The sequence below is a fragment of the Colossoma macropomum genome, unplaced genomic scaffold (genome assembly GCF_904425465.1).
Source record: "Colossoma macropomum unplaced genomic scaffold, Colossoma_macropomum, whole genome shotgun sequence".
Taxonomy (NCBI): domain Eukaryota; kingdom Metazoa; phylum Chordata; class Actinopteri; order Characiformes; family Serrasalmidae; genus Colossoma; species Colossoma macropomum.
In genome coordinates, this window is record NW_023494803.1 from 9,370,215 (window position 1) to 9,385,451 (window position 15,237).

Sequence of the window (15,237 nt, forward strand, 5' to 3'; positions counted from 1 at the left end):
AAAGTCACAACTTTAATTCCTTCTCTTTAGAAACATGGACAGGACATTAACAAGGAATAATACTTTGAACTGCAGACAATTCTATCACACGGTACCTTTACCAGTCAATATTTAATCAGCAAACATCAGCAAGCCCTTACACGTTAACTGCACGTCACACACTCTTCTAAAAAGTGACACTCACAACTAACTACACATCCACATATCTACATACTCCTGAACAGTGAAAGCTCTGGATACACTGAGAAAACGTGCGCAACAGTTTTTTTTAAGGAGTTTCAGAGAAGGCCGCTGAGCTCAGAGGAAGGCATCGCACCATTCGGTCAGACACTGCGAGCAGGACGCGGCCTGCCGTGCGTTTGCTCCACTGGTGTCCTTTAGCCACTCAGCAAACAGCTCACGATCCTTCCTCAACAGCAGGAACTGACCCAACACCACAAACGCCTGCAGACAGACTCGTATTAGCAAGTGGTTAGCATGTTAGCCCTAATATTCTAACTGCTCTTCTCAAGACACCTTAAATGACTTTACACCTTAAACATTTAATTGTTCAGAAATTTAGAAAAGTCAGTTGAATTCTAAACATAGATGCAACAATCTCATCAATCAGCTCACACTACTGCACTGCATCTCATTTCTTGGTTTGGATTAAGCTCATGATCTTAGGGATCTGAAGGGTCTCCAGTACATCATATCTTATCAACCTAACTCAAAAAGGGAAATATGCCAATATTTATGGAGACCACATAAAGGATTCTCTCTCAGACAGAATCACTGTACTTTATCAAAGCCTTGCTCCTCCAGCTTCTTCCCCAGCACCTCCCCAATCCCGGACAGAGCAGTGACGGGTTTGTCCCCCATGGGTTCAGCCACGAAGTCTCTGTGCTTCTGGGAGGTGGTTGACATTTCAGGTCGTCTTATGATCAACACCCTCTTGAAGCTGCTGGTCTGAAATACTCCAGTTTGTTCTCTAAAGGTGACGAGATGAGGCAAAACCAGTTAACTCACATTGGCAAAATCAAGGCCACACATGGCAGTAAGAACAGTGCAGTGAAAGGATCCTGGATCACCTGTCTGTACACAATGGGCAGATTATTAATCAAATCAACAGACTGTCCTGGTGGTGCATCTCATCTTGCCCAATTACATTAGTTGAGTGTGATGGATTGTACCACAAACTAGCAACCAGTCAGTCACTTTGTACTTTCAGTATTTTCAAATAAAATATGCATATTTCTACTTAAGTATCTGTGAGAAAAGGAATTAGGGGTGTAACGATTCTTGAAGTTAAAAAAAGTGGAAAAGTGCATTAATGGGTTATTCTACCATTGCGATGGCAAATGGGGTATGAATGTTGATATGTAAATAAAGAGTAAAACGTAGTTGGTTACACTGAATCAGTAAAGCTAACTACATTGACCAAAAATAAATAAATAAATAAATAAATAAATCAGCTCTGTCACTTTAGTTTCAAAGTCAGATTGGAATATGTCTAATTTCTACATGCAATCAATATTGTCATTTTATCTTAATTTTTTAAAAAGTCACTTAATGTTTCTTAAGTAACACCACCAACACAGTACTTTGGTGACACATGACAGCTCTCAGCATTCGGGCAAATTTCTCAAATATAAGATTGCACTTAGACTTCATTAAAAAAAAAAAATAAAATTAAAACCCACACACCACACACAACTCTGTAACACCACTGACAAAAAAAACTCTTAGGACAAGGTTGTCATCAAAATAAAATTAGGTTTATACATTTAAATAACTAACAGAAGACAGACCATTTTAATACATTTTTACAATTTAAAAGCAAACTTCCTGTTTCACATAAAAAAATTGCTAGGTACAGTATCTGAAGCCACTCTTGTGACAACTTCTCAATGCACAACACAACTAAAACATTAAAAGATTCTCATTTTCATAGCTTACATACATTAATGTGTCCATTTTCAGTTTATTAGGCTTATTAGAACATTTAACATTACATAATAAAAGGGCAACAAAGCTGTGCTTTGTCCCAGTCTAATGCTCCATCTACAAGCCACGTTAGCCCTATGGTCTGTGTTTTTTCCAGCAGGGTACCCACCTCTGATTTCTTCTGGAAAGCAGGCCTTAGAGTAAAGGGTATCTTTGCTTTAACTCATCTTCATATATCTGCACACAAACACAAGTGCCAAGATATTAATGATAATGATTTCAACGTCTAATCCTGATTCTCTTACCTGTGCACCTGTATCCCCTTGCAAACTGCCTGACCAATTAAGGTCTCTGTCTGTGCACTTATTAGCTCCTGGATAACCACGTGCTTTGTTTCTACACCAAAACATCTCCAATCTCCCAATCAGTTCCCACAGGCAGCTCAAATGGGATGTATGTGCAAATCCAAGTGGAATCTGGTTCTGTTTTGATTAAGTGTAAACAGACAAAAGTCCACACTGAATCTAATTTTTGAACAAGGGTGGTGATTTTCATGCTCTAACAACTGCAACCCTGGCAGTTAATGGATGAGTTGAATCAGGTGTGTCTGAGCTGGAAACTCGGCAGCACTGTTGTAGTGAGTTGTCTGAATAGCGAGTCGGTTGAATAGGTTTGAAATCATATAGGCCTGTTCAGCAGCTGAGAGTAGTCGTGTACTTCAAGTACTTCTGTGGTTCTTTTTCTGATTATTTTTACGTTACTTGATTACTTACACCTTTGAACGCGTTTCTCCTCAGTAATTAAAAGATCTTAACTCGCTTTTCCCCCTCTATGCTTCTTTCATTTCAGTAGTCTGAACTGTGCAAAAATGCAAACTGGGTCTAACCGAGCTGATTTGAGGCCTGTTGTCAACCTCAGCCAATCACGTAGTCGCTAATTTGACGGACATCTCCTTCAGCCTATCAGAAAGCGCCCCTGAACGTCGCTAGCCAATCAGATCAATCAGAGTTGAGCTCTAAGTCCCGCCCTCCCAATCCTGATTCTTCAGGAAGCCCAGCTCCGGGTGGAGTGATGCGAAGTTTGATTCAGTTTACTGAATCGATTCCTTTGAGCTGGTCGCTTCTTTGAGAGATGATGATTATGATTTTCTTAGAAAACGTCAGCCTATGAAATGTGTGTAAACTTTCCATACCAAATAGGTAGCAGTTAGTCATTGCATCGATGTTAAATCATCAAAGTTAACTTCACTGAATCACTGTTCGAACACGATGTTGATTCTTTGAATCTTAGTCACTTTTGCAGCTCAATCTACAGCAACGAGGATGGAGTTGTTTTCCTATTAGCCAGCCTTTTGTTCGAATTTTCCCAGTCCACCTTAAAAGGTGTGGCAGTTACTATAACAACGCCTCAGGCCCCAGAATGTAACTGCTGCACCTTTTAAGGCGGAACGGAAAATTTGAAGAAGACGCTGACTTCAGCTTTGTTCTACAGCAAAACCCGAGATAATTTGTCCTGTAACTGCACTTTTCAGTCAGTTTTAGACGCAAAAATAGTCACAAACTCAAACTGTTCGTACGCCGCAAAAAAGTTCGATTCACTTAGAATTCGTGAATCGGTTCGTCCGAGTTATTGAAAGGAGCCGGTTCAAAAGAACGACTCGTTCGCACTCCAGGAAGCTCTGCTTGCTCGGAGGTGGAGTGAGGTCTTCCTCCTGGCCGTGAGAAGCTCTCCAGGACCCCCTGCTGCACTCCTCCACTGTTTTTCCACTGGAGATCCAGCCATGGCAAAGCCGCTGAGTGACCACGACCGCCGGAAGCAGATCAGCGTGCGCGGCATCGCGGGTCTGGGCGACGTCGTTGAGATCAAGAAGAGCTTCAACAGGCACCTCCACTTCACTCTGGTGAAGGACAGGAACGTGGCCACCCCAAGAGACTACTACTTCGCCCTCGCGCACACAGTCCGGGACCACCTGGTGGGCCGATGGATCCGCACCCAGCAGTACTACTACGAGAAGGACCCCAAGGTGGGCGTGGTGGTGGTGGCCGTGGTGGTTTGCAAATGCTTGGCATTGAACCAAACTAGTGCTTCCCAAGGCTTTGGGCTTGGAGTCCAAGTGCTTTACACATTTTAGTGTTTTCCTTGATTTCATACACTTATCAGCTCATTACTGAACACCTAACGAGGCTAAAGTGAGTGTTTGTGCAGGTGGACAGTGAAATGTGCAGGACAGAGGAAGTGTAGGCCCAGGACCAGGAACTCTTGCCAATGCATTAAACTTCCAGTGAGTTTCCACATAGAAGGTGTCAGAAATGTAATATTAAATCATGCAAGACTGATATTTTTTTCCTTTTATTGTATTGGACACTTAAAAAATGGTTCTTCTGGGGTTCTTTAGTAACAAAAATGGTTGCATATTGAACTGTGAAGACTCAAAAAACCCTTTGCATGATTTGAAAGTTCTTTGCATTGTGAAACTGTTCTTCAGATTGATGGAGAATGTGCAGATGGTTCTATCTAGAACCTTTTTGAAAAGTGTATATAGCACCAAAAATCTTCTAGTGTTACAAGCTCATTATCACAATAGAAGAACCCTTTTTGGTGCTATATAACCTTTTCAAAAAGGTTATATATAGAACTACCGTACTCCATCAATCTAAAGAACCTTTTATCCATGCAGAGGGTTCTTTAAGTGTTCATGGTTCTATATGGAATTTACTAAATTGCACTGAATGTCTGTCTTTGACAGGATTTACTGTTTTGTCGACGAGGTAAAAAAAAAACAGCACAAGTGTCAGAAAAGTAATATTGTGACAATCAGAAAAGTATATTGTGATATTGCGATAATTCATATCACAATAATGACAAATATTGTTATATTGCGCAGCTCTACAATATAATACACAAGCCAATCAGAACAGAGGCAATATAGTCTTAAAAGAACAGTAACAAAACAGCCTGTATAAGTCTAAGGAATAAAGGGGTGTTGGATAATGGTCATATAAAAAATTAATTGTGACTGTTTTAGGTATATAAACATGCATATGTCATAACTGGACCTGATGGGGACAAATAAAATGCAAAACATTATGGATAAGGGCCTTTTAAAGGGGCATTCTGGCCCTGACTTGAGCTTAATATACTCTTTGTCGTATTATGCTGCGCTCCATAGTGCAGCATGGCGTCGCTCAGCATCATTGGTTTCACAGTTTGCATGCTTTCAGGGCTTTCGTCCATGGTTGTTCTCGCACTACAATACCCAGCATGCATTACGCAAATACATCATACAGCCTTAGGTAAAACCCTTTTGCAATAAAGCCACATGTATATCTCACAGACTTTGGACCTGCGTTCTGTCACGTCAAATCTGTGTAGCCGCACATTTAAAACGTGCTAATGAGAGGGCGCTTCAGCTTGACCACTTCCATGGTTAATACCGAAACCACAGTCTGCATGTTTGCACATGAATTGTGTGCCTTACTTTGGAAGACTTTTGTTTGTCTAAAATATGATGTTTTTATTTTCGGGTAACCCCACGAGGAAAGTGTGCTGAAGCCTGCATACCAACCGACCATGTTATCCCCCTTAAGGCCTCAATCAGGGGATGGCAGCATGCAGCTCTTTTACTGCCCTGTTGTGGCTCCACAGCAGAATTAGATTTTTAGGTAGAAATAAAATAATCTTCCTTCGCAGTAAAATAAAATGATCTAAAACGCTGGAGTTAATGTAGCCTATATCTGATAATTCACTGACCTTTAACCCTGAAGGTTGGTGTGCAGACTGATGGTCACCATAGCAGTGCAGACAACAATCCTGCCTAGCTAGTAGCTAATAAAAGGCAAAGAGAAAGATTTAAGATGAATATCGATAATTTGGTGACGAATGGACTTATTTGCATTTATAATCACTCCAGCTGGTTTCCTGATACGTTTAATCTGCAGCGAGAAACTGTCAAACACTAAAAAGTCATGAGGCTGAAGTCGCTTCTCATTCGCCAGCTTCTTGTTCGAATTTTCCCAATGGTACCCGAGTTTCACTCTACAGACGATGACGACACTGCTGTAGGAGGCGAGTTGGTGTGTTTAGAACAGCTTTAGCAATGATTCCCTTTCATTTTGGCTGATGTTTTGTTGTAACTGTGTTTTTTAGTCTTGCTCCTGGAGTTCCCCCACTTTTAGTGTTTTCCTGCTTTACCACACCCGACAGCTTATCAGCTCATTACTACACTCTGCATGCAGATGAATGTGCAGATCATTGTGCAAGAGCTGATCATTCACCAGGTAGCACTATTGAACACTGCAGTGACAGTTTCCTGCCATGGCATGCAAATGTTATGCATATCACAGGTTTTACACCCTCACTAGAGCCTCCTGACGGGGCTGGTGGTGACGCTTTCAAGTTGTGATTGTAACGCGTTTGCCGTCCTTATGATTTCACAACAGCCTTTTTAGGCCCAGTTGTGAGAGGAAGCTTTCACTTTTTCTGCAGTTTCATAATTGCATTGAGCCGTTAAACTTCCTCCCTCGCTCATTAGGCGTTGAACAGTACTGTATAGAACAGCACTAGCATTCAGCAGTCAAGCCACAAGTCCAGAAAAAGGGCATGTGCTGGTCTTCTTGAAGAGGAAAAAGGGCCTGAAGCTTAATTTATACTAAATAATCATATTTAAATAGCAAGATTGGTCATAAAATTAAATATTTTCCTCCAATTGTTCAGCTCTATCATGTACTATATTGATAACAGCATTAATATATTATCAAATTTCCTTGGTTTAAAAGGCTGGTTTATAGATGATATAGGTCGTGACCCCCACAGGACCACGACAAAGCAGGTATCATTTGGGTGGTGGGTCATTCTCAGCACTGCAGTGATACTGACATGATGGTGGTGTGTTATTGTGTGTTGCGCTGGTGCGAGTGGATCAGACACGGCAGTGCTGCTGGAGTTTTTGAACGCTGTGTCCACTCACTGTCCGCTCTATTAGACACTCCTGCATCATTGGTCCACCTTGTATATGTAAAGTCAGAGACAGTAGCTCATCTGTTGCTGCACAGTTTGTGTTGGTCATCCTCCAGACCTTCATCAGTGTTCACAGGACGCTGTTGGCTGCATGTTTTTGGTTCTCAGTCCAACAGCGACACTGAGCTGTTTAAAAACTCCAGCAGCACTGCTGTGTCTGATCCACTCAGACCAGCGCAACACACACTGACACACCACCACCACGTCAGTATTTGGTAAGTGGAGCTGGTAAAATGGACAGTGAGCGTAGAAGTGCATATTTTATACTGGTCAGGGCATGTTGTCATCTGGTCCAGCTGTATGTCCAGCTTGTCAACCACCTAGATCAAAGACAAGCTTTGGCCCTCTGAAACCAGCTAGTCTTTTCAGCAGGATGAACAATAACAATTCCTGCATGGACCTTCAAAGATTTCTGAATACTTGGACTATAAACAAGGAAGCCTTTGAAGAGACATTATTAAAGTACAACACTACATGGAGGAATGTATATAAGCCGGTGTGTCCAGCAAGGTCAGTTTCTTACTGTACTTTCAATACAGATCCAGTTTCATACACAGAGAACTGCTGATTCATTGAGAAGGGAGAGCAGGGCCTGAGCCTCTATGTTCATATGAAGCAACATGTGCTGGTAAAGTCAGAGTAGCCTGTACACTTCCTCCATGTGTAAAGTCTCATATGGCTATTAATAGAGCAGTTTGACATACATGTGCTCCTATGGATCAAGGAAGTCAGTGGGGTTCTCAGAAACTGAACCATGGAGGAGGTTCTCACTGTAAACGCAGCTCAACACCATCCTTTTCTCTATAGCAGTTTGCATTCAGTGATAAAGGAGGTAATTAATAAGACCACAAAGTCAGTCTGAGATCCCGTTCGTTCTCTTTTCATCTCCTGATGGTACACACTTAAAAAGATGGTTCTTTTAATAAAGAAAATGGTTCTAAAGGTTCTAAATGGAACCATGAACACTTAAAGAACTCTTTGCATGATTAGTGTTCTTTGCATTGTGAAAGTGTTCTTCAGATTGATAGTGTGTTTTTATATAGTTCCATTGAAAAAGGTTCTATATAGCACCAAAAAGGGTTCCTATATTGTTATAGGCTTGACCTCATAACAATAGAACAACACTTTCACATTGTCCATGTTTAAAATCCTTTTCAAAAGGGTTCTATATAGAACCATCTATAGCACATTCCATTTAACAGTGCAAAGAATGCTATAATCATGCAGAGGGTTCTTTGAGTGTTCATGGTTCTATATGGAACCATTTTCTTTACTAAAGAACCCTTAAAGAACCATAATTTTAAGAGTGTAGGGCTGAAACGTGAATGGTTTTTATATTGAAATCGCTATTTATCCTGATAACACAGAGCCTGTGAACTAGCTGGTAGAGGAGTTAGACCAATCAGAAGCGACGAAGCATGCATGTTCTGTATATGTGACATCACAGCCCGGTGGTCTGATGCACCCTGTGCTCAAGCTTGATGCCAGAAAAAGTGGATGTTCTGCACTTGGCCAAAGAAACAGGTCTGGAAATTTGTTTATAGAAAATCGCAGTTAGATATTTTCCCCAAATCGTTCAGCCCTACCTAAAGAACATGCTGCAACTACCAGCTATCTCACAGATTTCCTCAGATGTAGTTGATAAACAATCATGCTTGGTATCTGAAATTTGCTTTTTTAGTTTTGCACTGGAGCTACAAGGGAGAAAAAAATGTTAAAAGTACAGATACTATCTCTGTGTAACCCAACTCACCCGTAAGTCCTGATATTTATACCGTTACATTTTTAAAATATTTTATTTTGGTCAAATCTATGTTCTACATCACAGATAAAACACTCATGTGTTGTTGGCATAAAATTCAAAATGGGTGCATATTTTTCAAAAAACAATAACATTTCTCAGTTTCAACATTTGAGATGTTGTCTTTGTACTATTTTCAATGAAATATAGGGTTTAAGTCATTTGAACATCATTGCATTTCGTTTTTATTTACGTTTTGCACAGCGTCCCAACTTTTTTGGAAATGGGCTCGTATAAACATGGACAAACATGAACAGCTCAGCTCAGTCAGAGGCAGGTATGTGATTACTTAGGCATGATCCTCATCTTCAACAGCTTGTGTGCTACATTAGCCTTGTAGCTCCAGTGCAGATACTTCGGGGGGGGGCAGGGCTGTAAATGAGTTTTTTTCACCAAACTTTAATCTGCAGTGAAGTGCACAGTCATTGTGAGGTCAGAGCCGAGAGGAGCTCTATATGCCAAAGAAAGGCCTGGACTGCAGCCAAACCCCTGAGCGGTGAGCTCTACATATCAGGGCTTTCATTCACACTAGTTAATCTGAAGAGGGTGGAGCTGTAGGCCGGCTGTCTTTGGGTCTCTCACCTGGTGAAAATAGGACCTATTGGGACGTAAAAGGACATGTTGAAAACCAAGGGTGCACGTTATGTAACATTCAGCAATAAGAACGAACATTTAACAAAACTTCTCAGGTCACTTTGTGGAATTTCAGCTGATAATTACAGCTTATAGCTTACCGCTCGTATTGCTCGCAAACCTCACGGTTTAGAATTGCATCTTCAGCAAGAGGGAAACTCGCCAAAGCTCTAATGCGGGGGTCGACAACCTGCGGCTCTTTTGCTGCCCTGTTGCGGCTCGACAGCAGAATTATATGTTTAGGTAAAAATAAAATAATCCTCCTTTGCAGTAAAATAAAGCTCTGCTGATCGTTCAGCGCAGTTTAACAATGAATTTTGGAGTTAATGTAGAACTGCTAATTCACCCTTTAACCCTGAAGATCAGCCGCAGACTGCTGGTCATACAGACTGCATAGCAACACAGACAACAGCTACCTAGCTAGTAGCTAACGAAACGACTAAGAGAAAGATTTAAGATGAACATCGATAATTTGGAGATGAATAGACTTATTTGCACTTATAATCACTCCAGCTGGTTTGCTGATACGTTTAATCAGCTATGAGAAACTGGCAAACACTAAAAAGTCACAAAGCTGAAGTCAGTTTCTCATTCGCCTGCTTCTCATTCATATTGTCCAGTTCCACCTTAAATGGTGCAGTGGTTACATTCTGGCGCCTCAGACACCATTTAAGGTGGAACGGAAAAATTTGAACAAGAAGCTGGCGAATGAGAAGCGACTTCAGCCTCGTAAAAATCAAACATTGAGAGACATTTTACAAAAACTGTTCTACTTTTGTGGAAAAGTTTCCTGCTGGAGATGTGAGAAAAGCAGCTATAGCTGAGCTGAAGCCTAAAGCAGAGCAAAGTAAAGTCTCGTTTTTGTTTGTTTTTAGCCTGTACTAGGATATTAGCAGATAGTGAGACATATTTACAGCATATTTACAGTTTGGTAAAACATTACTTAAATAAAATGAACATAAAATTTTGTGACTCCCAAGGTGGTTTGAAGTGGACGAAATAGAGTATATTGGCTTAACTTAAAATTTTGAGTTCATTAAATTTAAGTTAATAAATGTAAAACTCAGTTATTCTCCTAGTAACTTAATATTGGAAGTTCAGTGAACTTAATTTGACCAGGGCTTACTTATTTTGTAAAGTGTAAAATTTTAGTTTTGAATTTTTAATTTTTTACAGTGGAGCTCACTAAGAAGTAATAGAAACTAACAGCCCTCTAATTAGCTGCATAGCTACCTAACTGATCAGTCACTGGGCAGATTTAGGACAAAATTCAGGCTTGTGATTTTTAGCTCTGCAATACTTTTGTTCATGTTTATAGATGCACAGTGTATCATAAAGTGTCAGAAACCACCTAATCGAGTCTGTTAGAGATGAACTCAGCACAGTTCAGCTGATGGTGTAACTGTGTGGGAAATTGTGTCCATTTCATTACTTGATAATTTGCTCCTTTGTGCAGAGTAGCTGGACCACAATGCAGACGCATTACTCTTGTAGCTGAGTGTTAACCTAGCGGCCTGTTGACATCGCTTCCTATTTTACAGTCGCCGTGTTTAAGGAAATGGCTGAGTGTGAAGCACTATGTACTGTCACTGCCTTATCAGTCAGCCAGCTCAAAGAATGCAGAACAGCAGAACTGGAGCATGCTCAGTGGGACTGATGGGTAATTTGAGACAAGGCCTTGGTGAATGTGTATTGTATCTCTTCCCTAGTCCTGCTGCCTGTTTGACTCAAAGAGAGGGAACCTCAAATATGCAGTAATGCACTCCCTGAAGTTCTGTTTCAAGACAGTTTAACTAAATTATGATGAAATAACAGGTTTTAGATATTAACTGAGGAAGTGTGGCGTGTAGACCCCAAAGTGCTGTCCAATTATTTTGGGCAAATATTAATGCACACAAAGACAGTCTAACTAAATTACACTGAAATGAGTAACAGGTTCTAGATATTGACTGAGTAAGTGTGTGGTACCGAACCCCAAAGTGCTGTGTAATTATTTTGAGCAAATGTTGATGCACACAAAGACAGTCTAACAAAACTACTCTAAAATCACTAACAGGTTCTAGATATTGACTAAGTGTGGGGTACACACCCTAAAGTACTGTGTAATTATTTAGGCCAAAAAGTTGCAAATAAAAACACTCTAACTAAATTACACTGAAATGAGTAACAGGTTCTAGATATTAAACTGTTAAAGGACAAAGTAAATACATCATAAATATGTGGAGTAACCAGAAGGTCAGTCAAACATACTTGCACTGAATTTCTAGTGATTTCAAAGTAAATCAGAAACAGCTCAGTGTTCCAGGTAGTATGTATGTATGTATGTACATACATATGTACAGAAATAGTTTACAAGGAACTATAAGGAACAATAAGCACCTAATAAAAGTGCAGTAAGAATCATTGCTCACTTTTAAAGCCCAGATTCAGTTTCAGTTCTAGGTAATAAACAGGTACATACTGACTCTTTGTTCTTTTAATGTCAAACTACCTGATACTTTTTAACCAAAGTAAACACACAGCACTGCGGAGTTTGTACCACACACACTTACCCGGTTAATATCTAGTACCTATTGGGAATTTCAGCGTAATATAGTTAGACTGCCTTGGAACTTACTGTTATGTGACCCAAAATAATTAGCTAGTACTTGTGAGTTTGTGCCTCATGTTTCCTGTTTAATACCTAGAACTTAAGAGACTGTAAAAGTGTATTTCCAGTGTAAAAAGAGTGTAAAATGCATCAGTTTATATGGAATATTGATTGTCAGACCTTTATTCTTTATTCATATTGCTCTTGATGTTCTGTTATCCGATGTTGACTAGAGGAGGATGGGTTCCCCTTGAGTCATGGTTCCTCTCGAGGTTTCTTCCTCGTGCTCCGAGGGAGGTTTTTCCTCGCTGCTGGATTTTCTGTAAAGCTGCTTTGTAAGGAAGCACTATATGAATATATTTTGATTTTTTTTTCCATAGAAATCTGACGTATCCATCACAGTTTAACTGCGTCAATCTTGGAATGTTAGAATAATGTATAATTGTTTCTAATAGCAGTCAATTTAGGTTGTTTTCTTTTTTGGGCCAAAGTAATATTCTCAGGCTATTTTTCAGTGTAAACATCCCAAAAAAGGGCTTGGTGTATTGTTTTCATTGGCTGTGTTCCTCTACTGCAGAAAAAAGTTCCTCTAGTCTTATCTGTGTATTCAGTGTGTTTGAAAAATATGCATAAATGTACCAAAACAGTCCAATCAAAGTGAAACTTGAGAAGTGAATAGAAAGTGAGGTCAGAGATTTACACTCCTAGTGGTGCAGAATTGTGTTGGTGTGCAAGACAATATTTTTGGACGAGTCTGAGAACTTGGCAGTTAAATATTAATCCTAAACTCCACTTTTACTTTTCATATTATGATTAATTCCACATTCATTGGAGAAATAAAATTGTGCTGTTTATTTATTTTTATTTTGACAGTTTATATGTCATATGACAGTTATATGTCAGCTCTCATTCTTTTCAAACCTCTAACATCCAAAATTGTTACAAATGGGTATGGATCTTCTTTTGCCTTACAGCGGGTCTACTACCTTTCTCTGGAGTTCTACATGGGCAGAACTCTGCAAAACACCATGATCAACCTGGGCCTGCAGAACGCCTGCGACGAGGCCATCTACCAGGTAAGAATAAGGAGATACATGCAACCACTGAGTCAGTGCATAAACGCACAGCAATCATATATTCATATTGTGTGTGTGTGTGTATGTATGTGTGTGTGTGTGTGTGTGTGTGTGTGTATATATATATATATATATATATATATATATATATATATATACATACACACACACACACACACACACACACACACACACACACACACACACTTAGTGGCTCTTGGGGTGGGGGGGGGGCTTGTATCTCCATTTTTGTCATTTTTCAGTTTTTGACATATCTGAAAACGCCTGTTGTTCTTTACACTGTATGTAAATTTTATGATGAATGGGCCAAAAGGAACGGCCAAAATATGCTTGGAAAAACATCTGGTTCCATTGACTTACATTAAAAGTAACGTATGTATTTTTTTATTTTTTTTTCCCCCTTCCTTTTCCTGTAAAGTTCTCAGTTTGGAGATACAAGGTTTGGTTCTGACAGTAGCTATTTCTTACCACTGAACTTGACTATGCGTACGGTGTGCTAGATATCAAATATGTTCTTCAAGTATAAATAATATCCACAATATGCTCAGAAAACCCTTAAGCTCATCATGATAACAAAAAAATTGATCACATTTAATATTGTCATATTGCCCACCTCTGACTGTAGATTTTGTTAGTGCTGGTTGAATTAAATTAGAAAATTCCTGGAGTTCCTGTTTGTTGTTTATGCTACAGTGTGTGTTTTTTGTCTTTTGATATTTTAGCTCGGACTGGATCTTGAAGAGCTGGAGGAGATCGAGGAGGACGCTGGACTTGGGAACGGTGGACTGGGGAGGCTTGCAGGTAAAGGACGCAGTTTACTCTCAGCACTGTAATAAAACGTTTGTATCTCGAGCTCCTTTTACTGTAAGAGCGCACCTTTATAAGATGTGTGTGTATCTCTCTCTCTCTCTATCTATCTATCTATCTATCTATCTATCTAGCTTGTTTCTTGGACTCCTTGGCGACGCTGGGTTTGGCGGCGTATGGTTACGGCATCCGCTATGAATTCGGAATCTTCAACCAGAAAATTTCTAGCGGTTGGCAGGTACAGCGGAGGCAGCTTCACTGTTACTGTTTGACTGGCTAAAACTGTTAATGTCGTTGGTCTACAGGAGAACTGTTGGATACTTGGTATATTTTTTTAATGCATTTTTTTTTCTTTGTCTTTTTACCATTTGACTCTCAGGTGGAGGAGGCAGATGATTGGCTGCGCTATGGTAACCCCTGGGAGAAGGCCCGTCCAGAGTACATGCTCCCTGTGCATTTCTATGGTCGAGTGGAACACACAGAGGAGGGGCCAAAGTGGGTGGACACCCAGGTGAGCTAAGCAAGATACGGATCAGCAGCTCAGGGGTACTCGATCGCGTTCAGACATTGTAAACTTGAAATTAGAAACTGTCATTCGGATAAAAATATGTTGCATAGATAAAACAGCAGCAGCCACATTATTGAACCCTGAATGTTATCCGTGTTTATAGATAACAGTAGCCACGTTTACATGCATCCTAATAATCCATTAATAATCCAACTAATAGCTCAATCGGAATACACCTCAGTCAGTATAGATTAGTCCAGTTGAGGCCATTCAGAATACAGTGTCTGTCCGATTGAGCAAGGTTTGTAATTCTATAAATAATCAGTTAAATAGAAGAATAATAACCATGTAAACGCCTGTATCTGATTACATTCCCGTCACCTCATAAGTTTGTAAATAAAACCGTAGAAAGTTTATGATGTTCAACATGGCGAGAGCAGAAACTGGTCTGCAGAGGAGACAAAGTTTATGCTCTGGTCTTTAAAAGACGGCGGTGGGACAGACGTCCAGCTTATGTGTCTCAGAACACGACGTCTTCCTCTCGGCCTTCTTTAATAAGGACATGTGGAGGACGTTTTCCTGAGTCTGACATCATTTTAAAGTAAATAAAAACACAAGCACTGCTCACTGCTGCTCATCTCACTCTGACTGGACTCATGTGATGCTTGTTGTCATGGTAACTTCTACACTAAGTGGTTCTCTACTCATGCACATACTTTTGGATCTGATTACTTGTAGTGAGCAAGTAAACAGAGATTTTCCATCAGATTGTTGAATAGAGTGAGAATATAAACACCTCAGACGTAGGTGTAGCTGTAATCAGACTGTATTTAATCGGATTGGCAAAAATCTTTGCATG

General features: G+C 40.1%; 2 protein-coding genes across 3 annotated transcripts in view; one reads left to right on the forward strand and one right to left on the reverse strand.

Moving 5' to 3' along the window:
• Window positions 1–18: 18 nt before the first annotated feature.
• On the reverse strand, window positions 19–3,247 carry LOC118824214 (barrier-to-autointegration factor-like). Of its 2 annotated transcripts, none has more exons than XM_036594225.1 (4): window positions 2,813–3,247; window positions 2,096–2,163; window positions 781–970; window positions 19–444 (listed from the first exon to the last, which is right to left on the reverse strand). In XM_036594225.1, the coding sequence occupies exons 3-4, from the start codon at window positions 904–906 to the stop codon at window positions 298–300; spliced, it is 273 nt and encodes a 90-aa protein (XP_036450118.1). In that variant the 5' UTR covers window positions 907–970; window positions 2,096–2,163; window positions 2,813–3,247; the 3' UTR covers window positions 19–297. The 2 variants fall into 2 exon arrangements, with proteins under 2 accessions (XP_036450118.1, XP_036450117.1); XM_036594224.1 differs by having other exon boundaries at window positions 2,700–3,247.
• Window position 3,248: 1 nt separating this feature from the next.
• The window catches only part of pygb (phosphorylase, glycogen; brain), a 33,509-nt gene continuing 21,520 nt past the window's right edge, over window positions 3,249–15,237 (forward strand). Inside the window, exons 1-5 of the mRNA XM_036594220.1 lie at window positions 3,249–3,949; window positions 12,941–13,042; window positions 13,786–13,864; window positions 14,005–14,108; window positions 14,250–14,381. Of these exons, the coding sequence (XP_036450113.1) occupies window positions 3,707–3,949; window positions 12,941–13,042; window positions 13,786–13,864; window positions 14,005–14,108; window positions 14,250–14,381 (660 nt within the window). The 5' untranslated portion in view covers window positions 3,249–3,706. The remainder of the gene's footprint in view (window positions 3,950–12,940; window positions 13,043–13,785; window positions 13,865–14,004; window positions 14,109–14,249; window positions 14,382–15,237) is intronic.